Raw genomic sequence first — 15519 nt, 5'->3', positions numbered from 1 at the left:
TTTTTTTTTTTTTTTGAGTCTTGCTCTGTCGCCCAGGCTGGAGTGCAGTGGCGTGATTTCGGCTGGCTACAACTTCTGCCTCCCGGATTCAAGCGATTCTCCTGCCTCAGCCTCATTTAGTGACATTCAGTACATTCCCAAAGTTGTGCAATCACGGCATCTGTCTAGTTCCAGAGCATTTCGTCAGCCCTAAGGGAGCCCTGCTAAGCAGCCATCTCGCCCGTGCCCGGGGTGTGGGGGGAGGCAGCTGTGCCCATGACAGGTGCCCGGTGCTGACTGGTGGGGGCGCTGGGGAAGCAGGTGGGAACTAACTGCCCTGGCACATCTGCCAACAGCTGTGGCGGGGCCTTCGTGGGCCCGCGATGCCAGGACCCCAACCCGTGCCTCAGCACCCCCTGCAAGAACGCCGGGACATGCCACGTGGTGGACCGCGGAGGCATGGCAGACTACGCCTGCAGCTGTCCCCTGGGCTTCTCTGGGCCCCTCTGCCTCACGCCCCTGGACAACGCTTGCCTCACCAACCCCTGCCGTAATGGGGGCACCTGCGACCTGCTCACACTCACGGAGTACAAGTGCCGCTGCCCGCCCGGCTGGTCAGGTGAGGGAGGACCCACAGCCCGAGGGGTGGGCAGACCCAGGCCTGCCACCAGCTGCCCATGCAACTCGAGGTACTTGGCGGGATCCAGGCCTGGGTCTGTGACCCGGAAGTAATTGGGAGCCCCTGACTCAGGGTCCCCGCCCCGCTCCTAGCCCCGGAGTCACCTCGTTTTCAGCTGCTTGCTCTGGCCCAACCCTTGCTGTCCCTGCTTCTGCGAGACAAGGGGAGCCTCTGTGTCCAGGCCGCCCCTGCCCCCTTCCTCCTGCCATGCACTGACCCTCACCTGTTAGGGTGAAGGGTGTCTGGAGGTGTCAGCTCTGGGAGGAGACGGCCTGGGCTCAGGCCTCTTGGGACCTGTGGTCCTTCATCTACCAAAGGTGACCGGTCTCACAGCAGGTCCTGAGGATCAAATGTGATAGCACCTAGGCTGGCACTTCCAGGGGGCCTGAAGGGAGGGAAGGCCTGGCCTCGGGGAGCAGTGAGGCCAGCACAACCCTCTTGTCCCCTTGTCCCCAGGGAAATCATGCCAGCAGGCTGACCCCTGCGCCTCCAACCCCTGTGCCAACGGTGGCCAGTGCCTGCCCTTCGAGGCCTCCTACATCTGCCACTGCCCACCCAGCTTCCACGGCCCCACCTGCCGGCAGGATGTCAACGAGTGTGGCCAGAACCCGGGGCTCTGCCGCCATGGAGGCACCTGCCACAACGAGGTCGGCTCCTACCGCTGCGTCTGCCGCGCCACCCACACCGGGCCCAACTGCGAGCGGCCCTACGTGCCCTGCAGCCCCTCGCCCTGCCAGAACGGGGGCACCTGCCGCCCCACGGGTGACGTCACCCACGAGTGCGCCTGCCTGCCAGGTAGTGCTACCCGCTGGCCGGGGTGCACAAGCCCCTCTCCGGCTGCCAGGCCCGAGGGGCAGGGACGGGGGCACCTGGTGTAGGGGGAGCCCTGGGAGGGCCCATGGCGGGGAGTTGGGAAGGCAGGGTGGCGAGTTCCCCAGACTGCAAGTGGTGGTGTGGCAGGGGTGGCGCGTCTGGAGCGGGGTGTGCACTGGGAAGAGACTTGCACAGGGCCTGGGTGCCAGCCTGTGTCTTTTGAGTTCCTTGGAGCTCACATTCGAACTGTAGGACGCCCTGCCTCCTCCCAGTGCAGGCACCCTGACTTGCGCAACCCCTGGGGTTTCCCCTGCAGTGGGGCTGGGGCTGGAGAGGGTGTGGGAGCTGCGGGTTGCACTATCACTTCCCTGAACCGTGGCCCTTCCTGCTGTCCTGCTGGTCTCCTGTGGGTGGGGGTGACAGGTAGGCACAACCCCCTGCCCGTGCCTCCAGTGGCTCCCCGATCCCTGTGTTGTATGTAGGAGTCTCTCTGCTGTAGTTCTTGTTTGAGTAAATTTTGCAGCAGCTCTAGAAATAAGGAAGAGTTTGAAAAGTTTGAAAACCTCCAGTCTTGGCCAGGCACGGTGGCTCACACCTGTAATCCCAGCACTTTGGGAGGCCGAGGCGGGCGGATCACGAGGTCAGGAGATCCAGACCATCCTGGCTAACACAGTGAAACCCCGTCTCTACTAAAAATACAAAAGAAAAAAAAAATTAGCCGGGTGTGTTGGCACGTACCTGTAATCCCAGCTACTCGGGAGGCTGAGGCAGGAGAATCGCTTGAATCCGGGAGGCAGAGCTTGCAGTGAGCGGAGACCGCGCCACTGCACTCCATGCACTCCAGTCTGGGCGACAGAGCAAGACTTTGTCTCAAAAAAAAAAAAAAGAAAAGAAAAAAGGAAACCTCCAGTCTCAGCTGCACAGAATGGCTGTTAGGTGGGAATGGGGAGAGGGCCTTCAGGCAGGGGTGGGGCCGGGGGGTGCACAGGGTCCTGGCTGACCCACGGGTGACCCAAGGGCTGCTCCACCCCCTTGGAAGCCCCAGGCTGGCCTGGCCTCTGCAAAGGGGAAGCTCCCTGGCTGCCCAGTCAGCTGAGCCCAGCCAACTGCGTGCAGACACCAGACGTGTGCGTTTCCTGCAAGTCACTGGGCGAGCGTGGGGTGGGGACAGGCACTCCCTGGCCGGCTTGGATCTCTGCAGGGTGGGGCGCAGAGTCCTTCTGCTGATGGGGGCTCAGATGCCTTCCTAGCAGCCATGGGACCCTAGCTGCAGTCGCATGGGTTGAGGGGCCAAGCTCTCGGGGGGCTGTGGTTCAGGCTAGGGCAGGTGGGGTGTGTGCAGCCTTGTCCAAGGCCACCTGTGTGCAGAGCTGACTCCCTCCCACCTTGGGCAGGGTGGGTGAGAACCTCCTGGTGAGGCCCAGCAGCAGGGTGCTGGGCCTGCTCAGAGCCACTGCCTGTGCAGGGGCAGCTCAGGGCCCTGGGGAGTGGGCAGGGAGGGACGGGGAGGGGCTGGCGGGGTTTACTTACTTGAGAGTGGGCAGATCTCAGAGACTGGGGGCTGGGCCACCCCTTCGGTGAGGGCTGTGCTCACTGCCTGCTGTGGGGTCTGGCCGTTTCAGGATGAGATAACCATCCAGGGGGCCTCCGCAAATGACTCAGGCCTGCCAGACCCCAGCTTCACGCTCTCCCAGGTGGCCCCTGCACCCAGGCCCCCTGAGGGGCCCTCAGCCGCCTCTGGTGGTCAGGGAGCCCAGGAGACAGCTGTGTGTGGAGTCACGGGGAACAGAGACGCGGGCAGCCCTGAGCTCTGCAGGCCGGGGAGCTGGCTGGGATTTGGAGTCGCACAGCCTGCCTGGCATGTCAGCACTGTCTCCTCTTAGGGTCACTGGCTGAGGCTGCGTTGCAGAGGGGCCAGCTGGGGTCCACGGGGCTCTCACTGGCTTCCCCGTCCTCTTTCCCACCTGTGTTCCTCAGCCAGCACTGTGCAGGGCAGGCCCGGGGTCGCAGGGCCAACCAGGGGCCCCACCTACCTAAGAGCCGGGCTGCAGGGTCCCACACATGAATGGGGACTGGGACTCAGGCTCCAGGCTCTGATTTTTTTTTTTTTTTTTTTTGAGACAGGGTTTGTGCCACTCAGGCTGGAGTATAGTGACGCGCCCTCAGCTCACTGCAGCCTTGACCTCCCAGGCTAAAACGATCCTCCTGCCTCAGTCCCTCAAGTAGCTGGGACCACAGGCGCGCGCCACCATGCTTTGCTGCTTTTTGTACTTTTTTTGTAGAGACAGGGTTTCGCCATGTTGTCCCGGCTGGTCTTGAACGCCTGGGCGCAAGCGGTCGGGCCACTTCAGCCTCCCAAAGTGCTGGGATTCCAGGCGGGAGCCACCGCGCCGGGGCTGGGCTCTGATTTCGGGTGCTCCCCAAGCCGTTTTGCATTTTGGATTTTGGTTGTCTCTGGCCGCCTTCCTTTGCTCCGGTCCAGTGGACGGACGGGGACGGGCAGGGTGGTGGCGGTGGCGCAATGTCTCAGAGGGAGGGGCCGAGCAGGTGGGAGCTCCAAGGGCAAGGGGGGTTCAAAGGCATCTCGGGAGGGCAGCAATTAGTAACCGGCTGCAGGTTTGGCTGTTGCCGAACGCGCCTTTCTGGGTTGATGATTGAACCAGCGGGAGTTGAGTGGATTAATAGCTAACTGGCTGCCCTGGAGGCCTGGGTGGGGCCACGCCTCGGGGGAGGGGGCCCCGGCAGCTTGTGGAGAAGGTGGAGGAGGAGGTGGGCGCCAGAGCTCTGCCCAGGAAGGATGGGCCATCTGAGTCTCTGCAGCGTCCCCAGGGCTGCCGGGGCCCAGCCTGCCCCAACCAGCAGCCTCCCGGCCCCATGTCCCCTGCTGCTCAGAGCCCAGGCCCCAGTGTCAGCCCCCAAAGATGGGGTACATGGCCCCCCTACTGAGACATTGTAGGGAGCTCTGAGCATGCAGGCGGCACCCAGGTGCGGGAGCTGCCGGAAACTCCAAGAGACACAAGGGTTTTTGTGACAGAATCTGGAACCCTGTGTTCCTGAGGCCCTGTTTAGCCAGCCCTGTCCAAAATGATTCTTTAGAGCAGGGCATGTCCCTCTGGGTACTGGAGTGAGGCAGGGGACAGGCACAGATCCCAGGGGCCCCAGGGCAGGGCTGTGGAGGCCAGGCAATTGTGTCCAGAGCAGCGTGTTGGGGGTCCAGGCAGGAGCCGGCTTGGACCTCAGGGAAGAGGCTGACCCAGCACCTCTTGTGGCAGGCTTCACCGGCCAGAACTGCGAGGAAAATATCGACGATTGTCCAGGAAACAACTGCAAGAATGGGGGCGCCTGTGTGGACGGCGTGAATACCTACAACTGCCGCTGCCCGCCAGAGTGGACAGGCGCGTACACGGGCAGCCGCAGGGCGGGGCAGCTGGGGCGGGGCTACTACCCACTTACTGAACTGCACTCACGGGCAGAGTGCGGAGCAGCCAAGACCTGTCCCAGGCCAGGCAGGCTGGGGTTGGCCGAGAAGGACAACATGATGCGGGGCCCCACTCCCTGTGGCCAGGGTCTGACACCCCTCACCTCGGGGGTCAGCACAGACAGGGCCCTGGTTGGTCTGTGTGGGCCGTTTGCAACCTGGCCCCAGGCAGCCCCTGTGCCCAGTGGGGTGTCCTGGCATTGAGGGCCGTCAGCACCCCACTCAGGCCACGCTTCCTGGGCCAGTCACAGTGATGCCCAGAAGAACAGACAGGCTCTGCGCTCGGGAATTACCCTCTGGTGGGGTGATAGGCGCAGGGGCACTCTGATGCAGCCATGTCCACCCCGACGCAGCCATGTCCACAGAGCACAAAGAGGTGGCAAGACTCCCCCATGGTGCTGGGCGTGCAGAGGAAGGAGTGATTGAGGCTGGCGGTGGGTGGAGGAGTCAGCCCAGGAAGGCTTCCTGGAGGGGGTGGCATTGCAGCACTGCATCTTAAGGGACAAGGAACTCAGGGAGTGGCAGCTGCCCGGGGCTGACAGCTCATGTTCCCTGCAGGTCAGTACTGTACCGAGGACGTGGACGAGTGCCAGCTGATGCCAAATGCCTGCCAGAACGGTGGAACCTGCCACAACACCCACGGTGGCTACAACTGCGTGTGTGTCAACGGCTGGACCGGTGAGGACTGCAGCGAGAACATCGATGACTGCGCCAGCGCCGCCTGCTTCCACGGCGCCACCTGCCATGACCGCGTGGCCTCCTTCTACTGCGAGTGTCCCCACGGCCGCACAGGTGAGTGCCCTGAGGTCCAGGTGGGCGCGGTGGGGGCTCACATGGGCCAGGCCTGACCTGTGTGACCTCACCCAGGGACTATGGCCCTCCTGTGCCCAGGATAATCTGAAAGGGCCTTTCTGGTCAGGGAGGCCGGTGGTGGCCGTGAGTCTCCCTGAGTGTCACGGGACCCTCGATGGGGTCATGGCGGGCAGCTCCTCCTGGGGCGCCAGTGGGGATGGACCCCAGTCGTGGGTGGTGCGCCATGGCTGGCCCAGGGGCCGTGCCTGCTGACCACCGCTGCCTGTGCAGGTCTGCTGTGTCACCTCAACGATGCGTGTATCAGTAACCCCTGCAACGAGGGCTCCAACTGCGACACCAACCCTGTCAACGGCAAGGCCATCTGCACCTGCCCCTCGGGGTACACGGGCCCGGCCTGCAGCCAGGACGTGGACGAGTGCTCGCTGGGTAGGTGCTGGCACAGGGGGTGCGTCCGGGTGGGGGTAGCAGCCTGGCCCCAGAGCCGGTGGGAAGTCGTTTCTGGCTTCAGGGGGTGCTCGGTTGGATGGGGGATGGGACCCTGCCAGTCCGACGTGGGGGGTGTGCGGCGAGGTGTTGCAGGGGCCAGAGTGCCTGGAGAAGCCTCTCACCCGTGTGCCCTTGCCAGGTGCCAACCCCTGCGAGCACGCGGGCAAGTGCATCAACACGCTGGGCTCCTTCGAGTGCCAGTGCCTGCAGGGCTACACGGGCCCCCGCTGCGAGATCGACGTCAACGAGTGTGTCTCGAACCCGTGCCAGAACGACGCCACCTGCCTGGACCAGATTGGGGAGTTCCAGTGCATCTGCATGCCCGGTGCGCCCGCCGGGGCCAGGGCGGGAAACTGAGTCGAGGCTGGGCAGCCTTGGAGGGGCAGCCCTGGGAGCATCTGTGGGCCGCTTCCCCTTCCCCAGCCTCTGTGCCTTCTGGGCCCACAGCCTGCACAGGGCATGGGGAAACTGAGGCCAGGCCACAAGGCCAGCAGAGCATGGGGCAGTGCTAGGTAGATGAGGGTGCCGGGCTGGGGGCTACAGGGGGACAGGTGCGCAGAAGGTCCTTGGTGGCTGGGATACTGGGCTCAAGGCAGGGGTTGTGTCCATCCCGAGTCCCCAGCTGTGCCCAGTGGGGCACTGGGGCTGCGCGTGCCCCCCTCACTGTTCCCCCACCCCACAGGCTACGAGGGTGTGCACTGCGAGGTCAACACGGATGAGTGCGCCAGCAGCCCCTGCCTGCACAATGGCCGCTGCCTGGACAAGATCAATGAGTTCCAGTGCGAGTGCCCCACGGGTGAGGGCCGCCCCCGCCCCCTGCCCCTGGGCCGTCTGCACCCCGGCCTCCTGAGGGGTGCCTGGCCGAGGGTTGTGTCCCCTGTCCCTGGGCCGTCTGCACGCCGGCCTCCTGAGGGGTGCCTGGCCAAGGGTTGTGTCCCCTGTCCCTGGGCCGTCTGCACCCCGGCCTCCTGAGGGGTTGTCTGCACCCCGGCCTCCTGAGGGGTCGTCTGCACCCCAGCCTCCTGAGGGGTGCCTGGCCGAGGGTTGTGTCCCCTGCCCCTGGGCTGTCTGCACCCCGGCCTCCTGAGGGGTCGTCTGCACCCCGGCCTCCTGAGGGGTACCTGGCTGTGGGTTGTGTTCAGGTTCCCGGGACAGAGTGTTTTGCCTCATGAGTGGATGGGGGTGTTTTCAGACTTCCCTGAAGGGCAGGGCCCAGTGGGGAGTGGGAGCTTGCCCAGGGGTCATGGTGGAGCCCAGGGCCAGGAGATCCTCCTTGATCTGGGTGCAGCCGCTCCTGCCTGGAGAAAAGGGTGTACCAGGAGCCGTGGTGCCCAGACAGGGAGGAGGCTCCATCCTGGCTTTTTGAGGGCTCGAGGCTGGGAGGGAGGCCAGCCTGCCCCGTCTTGCCACGTCCCCTGCCCAGCGGCACGCCAGCTGCAAGGCCAGGGTGCGCAGAGAACCCCGTGGGGCAGGTTGGCTTGCAGTGGAGATGATGGCCGCCCAGGGCGGACTTGGAGGAACTCGTAGGGGCCTGGGTGAAAGGTGTTTCCATCTGTCCCAGAGCCGGGGGCCGGGGCGCAGAACCCCGGGGGGTGTTGCCGGCCCAAGCCCAGGCTCCCGAGACAGATTAGCCGTCCCAGACACCAGAGCGAGGGGAGCCCCATTCTCCTCCCGGCTCCACTGTAGCCATAGCAACCCAGTCGGTTTGGGAAAAAGGCCCGTTCTGTGGGAGCGAGGGCGTGCGGTGCCGGCGGAGGGCTTTGATCTGGGGGTGGGCGGCGGGAGGGCAGGGAGAGCCTGGGGTTGGCTGAGCCCAGGCTGAGTGTGCCCCGGGGAACCCAGCTGGGAGCTCACTGCTGGGGTCTGGCCGGGGGTCCCTGAAGGCCCATAATGCCGTTGCACGTGACTCCCTCCCCTCCCCGGCCCCAGGCTTCACCGGGCACCTCTGCCAGTATGACGTGGATGAGTGTGCCAGCACCCCCTGCAAGAATGGTGCCAAGTGCCTGGATGGACCCAACACTTACACCTGCGTGTGCACAGAAGGTGCGGGCCGGCGCCCACCAGCGGGAAGGGACAGGGTACAGGGGAGAAGGCGCTCAGGGCAGTGAAGGTGACAAGGTCTTAGACATCTTGGTCTGGGCCACCTGGTCCAGAGACCAAGAGCACAGCTCAGCCCCAGTCCTGGGTGGGTGGGAACGCCCCTCGACAAAAGACACGCCCGGAGCCCTCCTCAGGTGGGCATGGGTGACCCCAGGTCTGGTCATGGGTGTCCTGGGAGCAGCCAGTCCTGATTCTTCCCGTGCCCGCCCCTCCTGCGGTCCAGGGTACACGGGGATGCACTGCGAGGTGGACATTGATGAGTGCGACCCCGACCCCTGCCACTACGGCTCCTGCAAGGACGGCGTCGCCACCTTCACCTGCCTCTGCCGCCCGGGTTACACGGGCCACCACTGCGAGACCAACATCAACGAGTGCTCCAGCCAGCCCTGCCGCCACGGGGGCACCTGCCAGGACCGCGACAACGCCTACCTCTGCTTCTGTCTGAAGGGGACCACAGGTGGCCGGCCAGGCGTGTGGCAGGTGGGTGGCCAGTGGGTAGGGTGGGTCCGGGAACTGACCGCCACGTGCTACCCCTTCAGGACCCAACTGCGAGATCAACCTGGACGACTGTGCCAGCAGCCCCTGCGACTCGGGCACCTGTCTGGACAAGATCGACGGCTACGAGTGTGCCTGTGAGCCGGGCTACACAGGTGAGTGGCCCTGCACATGGGGGCTGACTGGACTGCGCTCACAGATCAAGGTCAGCCACTGCCCCGGGGCTGCTGAGGGGTTGGGTGGGGGCTTTGAGGCTGCCCACCTGGGCAGACTAGTCTGCAGCAGAGACTGCAGCAGGGCCAGGGCTACAGCCACCAGCATGGTGGGTGCCCTCCACCCCCTACCCCTTGTCTCTGGTCAGAGCTGTCCCAGGCCGTGTTGGCACGGTGGCCCAGCAGGCCAAGAGGGAGCGGCCAGCCCTGAGGCCAGGCTTGAGTTCCTTCTTCCTCTGTGACTCACCAGCACCTTTGAGCAGGTCCCTCTGCCTCTCTGGGCCTCAGATTCCCATCAGTCAGGGCCATAGCAGCCCCTGCCGCTGGGCCCCCTGGGAGGATGACTTGAGTGGGCACTGGTGCCCGGGGAGGCTGGCACGTGGCACACTGTGACCTAAGACAGTTTCTGACATCTGGAAGGATGCGTCCAGAAGGGTGATCGCCCTGGCTCAACAGACAGGGAAACCGAGGTTGATGTGGGTGGGACCCCCGGGCTCTGGGCCTTGGAGTCTGACCCACCCCTGCCCGCAGGGAGCATGTGCAACATCAACATCGATGAGTGTGCGGGCAACCCCTGCCACAACGGGGGCACCTGCCAGGACGGCATCAATGGCTTCACCTGCCGCTGCCCCGAGGGCTACCACGACCCCACCTGCCTGTCTGAGGTCAATGAGTGCAACAGCAACCCCTGTGTTCACGGGGCCTGCCGGGACAGCCTCAACGGGTATGCGGCGGGGCCGATCGTGGGGACACATCAGTCCTAAACCCTGGGAGCTCTGCTGCCAGGAGGGTGGCACCTGCACAGAGCTTGAGATGGGCCAGAAAGGGACCTCGGACGGGGCTGGGTGGCAGGGAGCTCCCCTCGGGGTCGCATGTGCCTCTGGGTCCTCAGTCGGTCTGCAGTCCACACCCGGCAGCCCTGCACCCAGCAGCTCTGTGCCACGCGTCCTTGTGTGCTGCATGGTGGGCTCCGGACACGGGTCCACAGTGACCCCTGAAACACGTTTGCATGGTCGCAGCAGCGAGTGTTTCTGATGTCCATGATGGGCCTGGCAGCACTCTGCCTGGATGGGACCATTTAAATCAGCAGGGACCTCATTACCCTCATTTGGCACAGAGGAGGCACTTGCTTTGTTCAGGGCCACACAGCGGGCAAGTGGTGGGGGTCTTTTCACAGCACCCCACTGCCCTACGCTTGGCATGGTCCCCTTGCTAACGAACCAAACCCTGTCGCAGTCTTGGTTATGGGAAGCACTGTAGCCCCCACATTCTTTCTTTATTTTGAGACAGAGCCTCACTCTGTTGTCCAGGCTGGAGTCCAGTGGCATGATCTCAGCTCACTGCAGCCTCCACCCTCCAGGTTCAAGTGATTCCCCTGCCTCAGCCTCCTGAGTAGCTGAGATTATGGGCGTGCGCCACCACACCTGGTTAATTTTTATATTCTTAGTATAGACAGGGTGGGGGAGTTTCGCCACGTTGGCCAGGCTGGTCTCGAACTCCTGGCCTCAAGTGACTCACCCACCCCTGCCTCCCAAAGTGCTGGGATTACAGGTGTGAGCCACTGTGCCTAACCTGCCCCCACTAAAGGACTCTGCGAGTCTGAGTAGATGGGCACCTCGGCCAGCCCATGGGGCACTGCAGACCCAGGAGTGTCCAGGCCCTGGCCGTGCTGCTTGGGCCTCCCTTGACTGCAGTGTGGTCCCCCTTGCAGGTACAAGTGCGACTGTGACCCTGGGTGGAGCGGGACCAACTGTGACATCAACAATAATGAGTGTGAATCCAACCCTTGTGTCAACGGTGGCACCTGCAAAGACATGACCAGTGGCTACGTGTGCACCTGCCGGGAGGGCTTCAGCGGTGAGTGGGCTGTGCATTTCTCAGTGCAGAGGGCTGCCCTCGAGTCTGGGGAGCTGGAGACACAGGATGGGACCCAGGTCCAGCCAGCACCGTGCATGGTGTCTCCCTCCCGTGGCAAAGCCTTAGCTCCAGGCCTCTGGCTCTCGGAGATGAGGAGGGGCCTGGGGTGGGGAGCAGGCCCAGGGCTGCTGTTGTGGGGCCCTCCCAAGGTGCCTGGGGGTGCTGGACATGCTGAGTGCTGTCCCCTTCCCACCAGGTCCCAACTGCCAGACCAACATCAACGAGTGTGCATCCAACCCGTGTCTGAACCAGGGCACGTGTATTGACGACGTTGCGGGGTACAAGTGCAACTGCCTGCTGCCCTACACAGGTGAGGGGTGGGTGGGGCCTGTGCTGGAGAGGGCGGGGTCTGTGCTGAAGGGGGCAGGGCCTATGCTGGAGAGGGCGGGGCCTGTGCTGGAGAGGGTGGGGCCAGGTGTAGGGGCGGCCTGGGAAGCCGTGACTGGCGGGTAAAGTGGTGGCTTTCTTGGGGCTGGACCTGGGCCCTTGGGCTCTGTGCTCCCAGCGCCTACCCTGCTGGGGGCCTCTGGGGGCCGGGCTTCCCCACCCCCGCCAGCCGGGCCTGAGGGATTCCTTTGACGGCGGGCCCTCTTTGTGTGAGGGGAACAAGGAACCCTCTGTTTCGGCTGAGCAGGGAGGGGTAAGTTCCCCCAACTGTCCAGCCCCTGCCGTGAACCCAGCCAAGGGGATCGCAGGAAATGATCTCCTCTAGAAAAGACAAAGAAGTGTCCACAAGCACCGGGGTCCTGGTGCTCCCCAGGAGCAGGCGGAGGGTGCTGCCTCGGGGCCTGGTCAGGCTGGAGGTTCCACGCCTGCGGTTCCCATGACATCCAGCAGCCTGTGGCCAAAACGCTGTTTTCTTTGACCAAAGTTAAGGACCTGGGTTTTCTCTCCCGTGTCAGTCAGTGAGGACCCTCCCTCCACCGCCGGGCGCCCCTGTCCCTTTTGGACACGTCGATCGGGCCGGTGGTAGGAGCGGCGGTGCTGACCCGCTTCCTATCTGCCCGCTTCCTGCTTCCTTTTGCACAATTGTCGGAAACTCTGGCGCAGTTCCTGCCTGCCCAGGTCACCGTGGAAACCAATAGGAAGAGAGGCCCTGGAAAGTCGCCCCAGCAGGCCAGGGAGATAATGGGGGACAGGGAAGATAACGCAGTCCCCACGGTTATAAACAGGAAGCTCAGCCATGGGGTTGTGCAGAAAAGGCCCTCGGCTGTGCACGTGGTTCCCACACAGCCTTTGGCAGACACCCTGCATGGTCCTAGAGGTCCCCAGGCTGTGCCTGATGCCCCCGACACACAGGATGTGCTGAGGGCCTGGGCCTGTCCTCTCCGTCGCAGCCCTTGTTCGTTGGCCTCCCGTGATGGGCGTTTGCTGCTTGTGACACGAAGTCCCAGGGTTAGTTTCAGGCCTCGGTCTCAGGCCAGGGCCTTTCGTCATCACCCGGAGATGAGGGGGCTGGCGTCAGGGGTGGGCCCAGGTGCTTGGAGTGTCATGGAGCCCACCCGGCTGAGGCCGCCTCCGCTGGTGCAGTCCTTGTTCCTGGGCACTCCTGGTGGGGTGAGGCCTAGGCTGTGCCCCGCTGCCAACCGGGAATGAGGGGTGGCTTCTGAGCACATTTGTGCAGCTTGTCTTCAGCGTCCCCCAATCTGTGCTCCACTCCACCCCTGGGTCAGGGTCCTGACATAGCCAGGAGCACTCAGGGGTCTCCGTGCACATTTGCCTCCCGGCGGGACCAGCAGACGGCGCTCTGATGGCAGAAAGACCAGCAGGTGGTGGCCGGGCGGCCTTCATTCGGGAGATCCCTCCGGGTGAGGCCCCTGGGGTCACGTGTGTCTCCTTCCCGCAGGTGCCACGTGTGAGGTGGTGCTGGCCCCGTGTGCCCCCAGCCCCTGCAGAAACGGCGGGGAGTGCAGGGAATCCGAGGACTATGAGAGCTTCTCCTGCGTCTGCCCCACGGGCTGGCAAGGTGAGGCTGGCCCAGGGCCAGCGGGGGCTGGGACGGGAGGTCAGGACGTCTTCGGGACACAGGCAGCTCCCAGGCAGGCTAGATGAGCCTTTGGAGAGGAGCCGGTGGGTGCTGAGGAGGCCCTGGTCAGAGAAGCTCTGGAATCAGGATTTGACCTGGGAGCACCCTTCCCAACTCCAGTTCCTGTGACCTTCTTAGGCCAAAATTAGGGGAGAGAGGATGGTCCTGGGGCCACGGAAGCCCACTCCTGGGGGTCGGGAGAGGCACTATAGGTGGGTGGGCCAGCCTGGGAAGGGCCTGGAGGGCCAGGGGCTGCTGGTGACCAACTGGCCTCCTCCTGCCCCGCAGGGCAGACCTGTGAGGTCGACATCAATGAGTGTGTTGTGAGCCCGTGCCGGCATGGCGCGTCCTGCCAAAACACCCACGGTGGCTACCGCTGCCACTGCCAGGCCGGCTACAGCGGGCGCAACTGCGAGACTGACATCGACGACTGCCGGCCCAGTGAGTGGCCCCGCGGCTCTGGCCGCCTCCAGGAAGCTCTCAGGCCTCAGTTTCCCTGGGCAGGGTTGGTGCGCATGGTGCTGGCCATAAGCGCCCAGGGGAGGCCTGAGTGTGGCTGGGAGGGTTGGGTGGGGTGTGAGGGATGTGCTGAGGGATGGCCAGGGTGGTTCAGGAGGGCCCCAGGGCCGGCTTGTCCCTCCCTGCACTTTGCAGGAGAGTCACGATAGGCCCTCCCGCGGCTCTTTGCTGAGCTGAGGATGGCTTGAGCCCGGCCTGCACTCCCGCCGGGCTCGTCAGGCCCCACTGCAGGCCAGCGTGCTCAGGCCTCCCCGGCCCTGCTTCACGGAGGTTGAGGTTGGCAGAAGCCGGGGGTCTTGCTGGCATCACCTGGCAGGCAGAGGCAAGAACTGTCACTCCTCCCCTGCTTGGTCTGTGAAACCTGCAAAGCTGTCCCCTGCCCTGGGACTTGAGGACAGGAGCAGGTGGGGAGAGAGAGACCCCAAGCACAGGAGATGGATGTGATGCAGCCTGTGGGTGCTGGGGCTCCCCACTGGACACCTTTGTCCCAGGGCGGCTCGCTGCAGCCCTGGCAATGAAAGGCTGGGCTGTCCGCAGCCTTCCCAGCCCCCTCCCGCAAGTGTGGGTTTGTGTCTGCCCCTCACACACCCTTCCGTCCCCTCCCAGACCCGTGTCACAACGGCGGCTCCTGCACAGACGGCGTCAACACGGCCTTCTGCGACTGCCTGCCCGGCTTCCAGGGCACTTTCTGTGAGGAGGACATCAATGAGTGTGCCAGTGACCCCTGCCGCAACGGGGCCAACTGCACGGACTGCGTGGACAGCTACACGTGCACCTGTCCCGCGGGCTTCAGCGGGATCCACTGTGAGAAAAACACGCCCGACTGCACAGAGAGGTGCGCGGGGCTCGAGTGAGGCCATGGGGGGAACGGGCAGTGTGGGCCACACGCAGTAGCTGGCAGCCTGACACACCACGCAGGCGTCTGCCCAGGCCTGCTGGGCACTTAGCACTGGCTGCAGCCGGGCACACCATGCAGGCGTCCACCTAGGCCTGCTGGGCACTTAGTGCTGGCTGCATTGAGTCCAGACATTGTTCATTGTACCAACGTGTCCCTCCTGAGAGGGCCACTGTGACCTCCTGCTGCGTCCCACACCAGGAACACCAGTAGTCTGTCCTGAAGAACTGGTGCGCCTCCTTCTATTAGACAACGAGAACTCTGTCACTCTTGTTTCCTTTTTGCCGTGGTTGCCAGGAAGCTCATTTGGTAAACGTCAGTCTCATCCCTGATTTCTGACGTTAATTACCTCCCATGTTACCGGGACAGGTTCTGGTTTCTCCCTCGTTCTTACTTTAACCACCCTGTGCCCGTGCGTTTGGTAAAGCCACTCTCGACCTGACTTATAAAGAAGGCAGGAAAGGGAGGTGTGACATGGCGTGAGAGCCGGGCCCCGGGCTCTCACTGGCTTCCCTGGATCAGCCAGGCTGCCCTGGGCCTGTTCTGGCCATCAGGCCCCTTAGGGCTGAGCGGAAGGGGAGGTGCTGGCGAGGTAGTGTCTGCTGGAGCGGGGACCACCAATGCCCTCCTCTCAGCCCCTGCCTGTCCACCCCCCTGCAGCTCCTGCTTCAATGGTGGCACCTGCGTGGACGGAATCAACTCGTTCACCTGCCTGTGTCCACCTGGCTTCACGGGCAGCTATTGCCAGCACGATGTCAACGAGTGTGACTCACAACCCTGCCTGCATGGCGGCACCTGTCAGGACGGCTGCGGCTCCTACAGGTGCACCTGCCCCCAGGGCTACACCGGCCCCAACTGCCAGGTGAGTGCGCCGGCCACAGAGGTGCCCGAGGGAGGGGCTCTGGGTGGGTGCCTGCCTGCAGGGGGCGGGAATGGTCACCCCCAGGTCCCACCGTGTCGGCTCAGGGTCACCCCTACACTCCTGGGCAGAGGGCTTCGGGGGTCTGAGCGGCCAGTGAAGGAATCTGATGCGGGAGCAGCAGGCATCTTCATTTCAGTCTGGGTTTCTGGAGCCAGGGCAGGAGCTCAGGAATTGGGGGGATTGAG

General features: G+C 64.1%; 1 protein-coding gene across 1 annotated transcript in view; it reads left to right on the top strand.

The window, feature by feature from the left end:
• The window catches only part of NOTCH1 (notch 1), a 55375-nt gene that overhangs the window by 25938 nt on the left and 13918 nt on the right, over positions 1 to 15519 (top strand). Inside the window, exons 3-19 of the mRNA XM_011985166.1 lie at positions 336 to 598; positions 1115 to 1453; positions 4744 to 4866; positions 5508 to 5741; positions 6033 to 6188; positions 6388 to 6573; positions 6931 to 7044; positions 8178 to 8291; positions 8572 to 8805; positions 8888 to 8998; positions 9587 to 9779; positions 10767 to 10912; positions 11169 to 11282; positions 12819 to 12938; positions 13287 to 13439; positions 14124 to 14352; positions 15073 to 15274. Of these exons, the coding sequence (XP_011840556.1) occupies positions 336 to 598; positions 1115 to 1453; positions 4744 to 4866; positions 5508 to 5741; positions 6033 to 6188; positions 6388 to 6573; positions 6931 to 7044; positions 8178 to 8291; positions 8572 to 8805; positions 8888 to 8998; positions 9587 to 9779; positions 10767 to 10912; positions 11169 to 11282; positions 12819 to 12938; positions 13287 to 13439; positions 14124 to 14352; positions 15073 to 15274 (3031 nt within the window). The remainder of the gene's footprint in view (positions 1 to 335; positions 599 to 1114; positions 1454 to 4743; positions 4867 to 5507; positions 5742 to 6032; positions 6189 to 6387; positions 6574 to 6930; positions 7045 to 8177; positions 8292 to 8571; positions 8806 to 8887; positions 8999 to 9586; positions 9780 to 10766; positions 10913 to 11168; positions 11283 to 12818; positions 12939 to 13286; positions 13440 to 14123; positions 14353 to 15072; positions 15275 to 15519) is intronic.

This window comes from Mandrillus leucophaeus, unplaced genomic scaffold (assembly GCF_000951045.1).
Source record: "Mandrillus leucophaeus isolate KB7577 unplaced genomic scaffold, Mleu.le_1.0 Scaffold28, whole genome shotgun sequence".
Classification (NCBI taxonomy): Eukaryota; Metazoa; Chordata; class Mammalia; order Primates; family Cercopithecidae; genus Mandrillus; species Mandrillus leucophaeus.
This window is presented reverse-complemented; position numbering and strand designations above follow the sequence as displayed.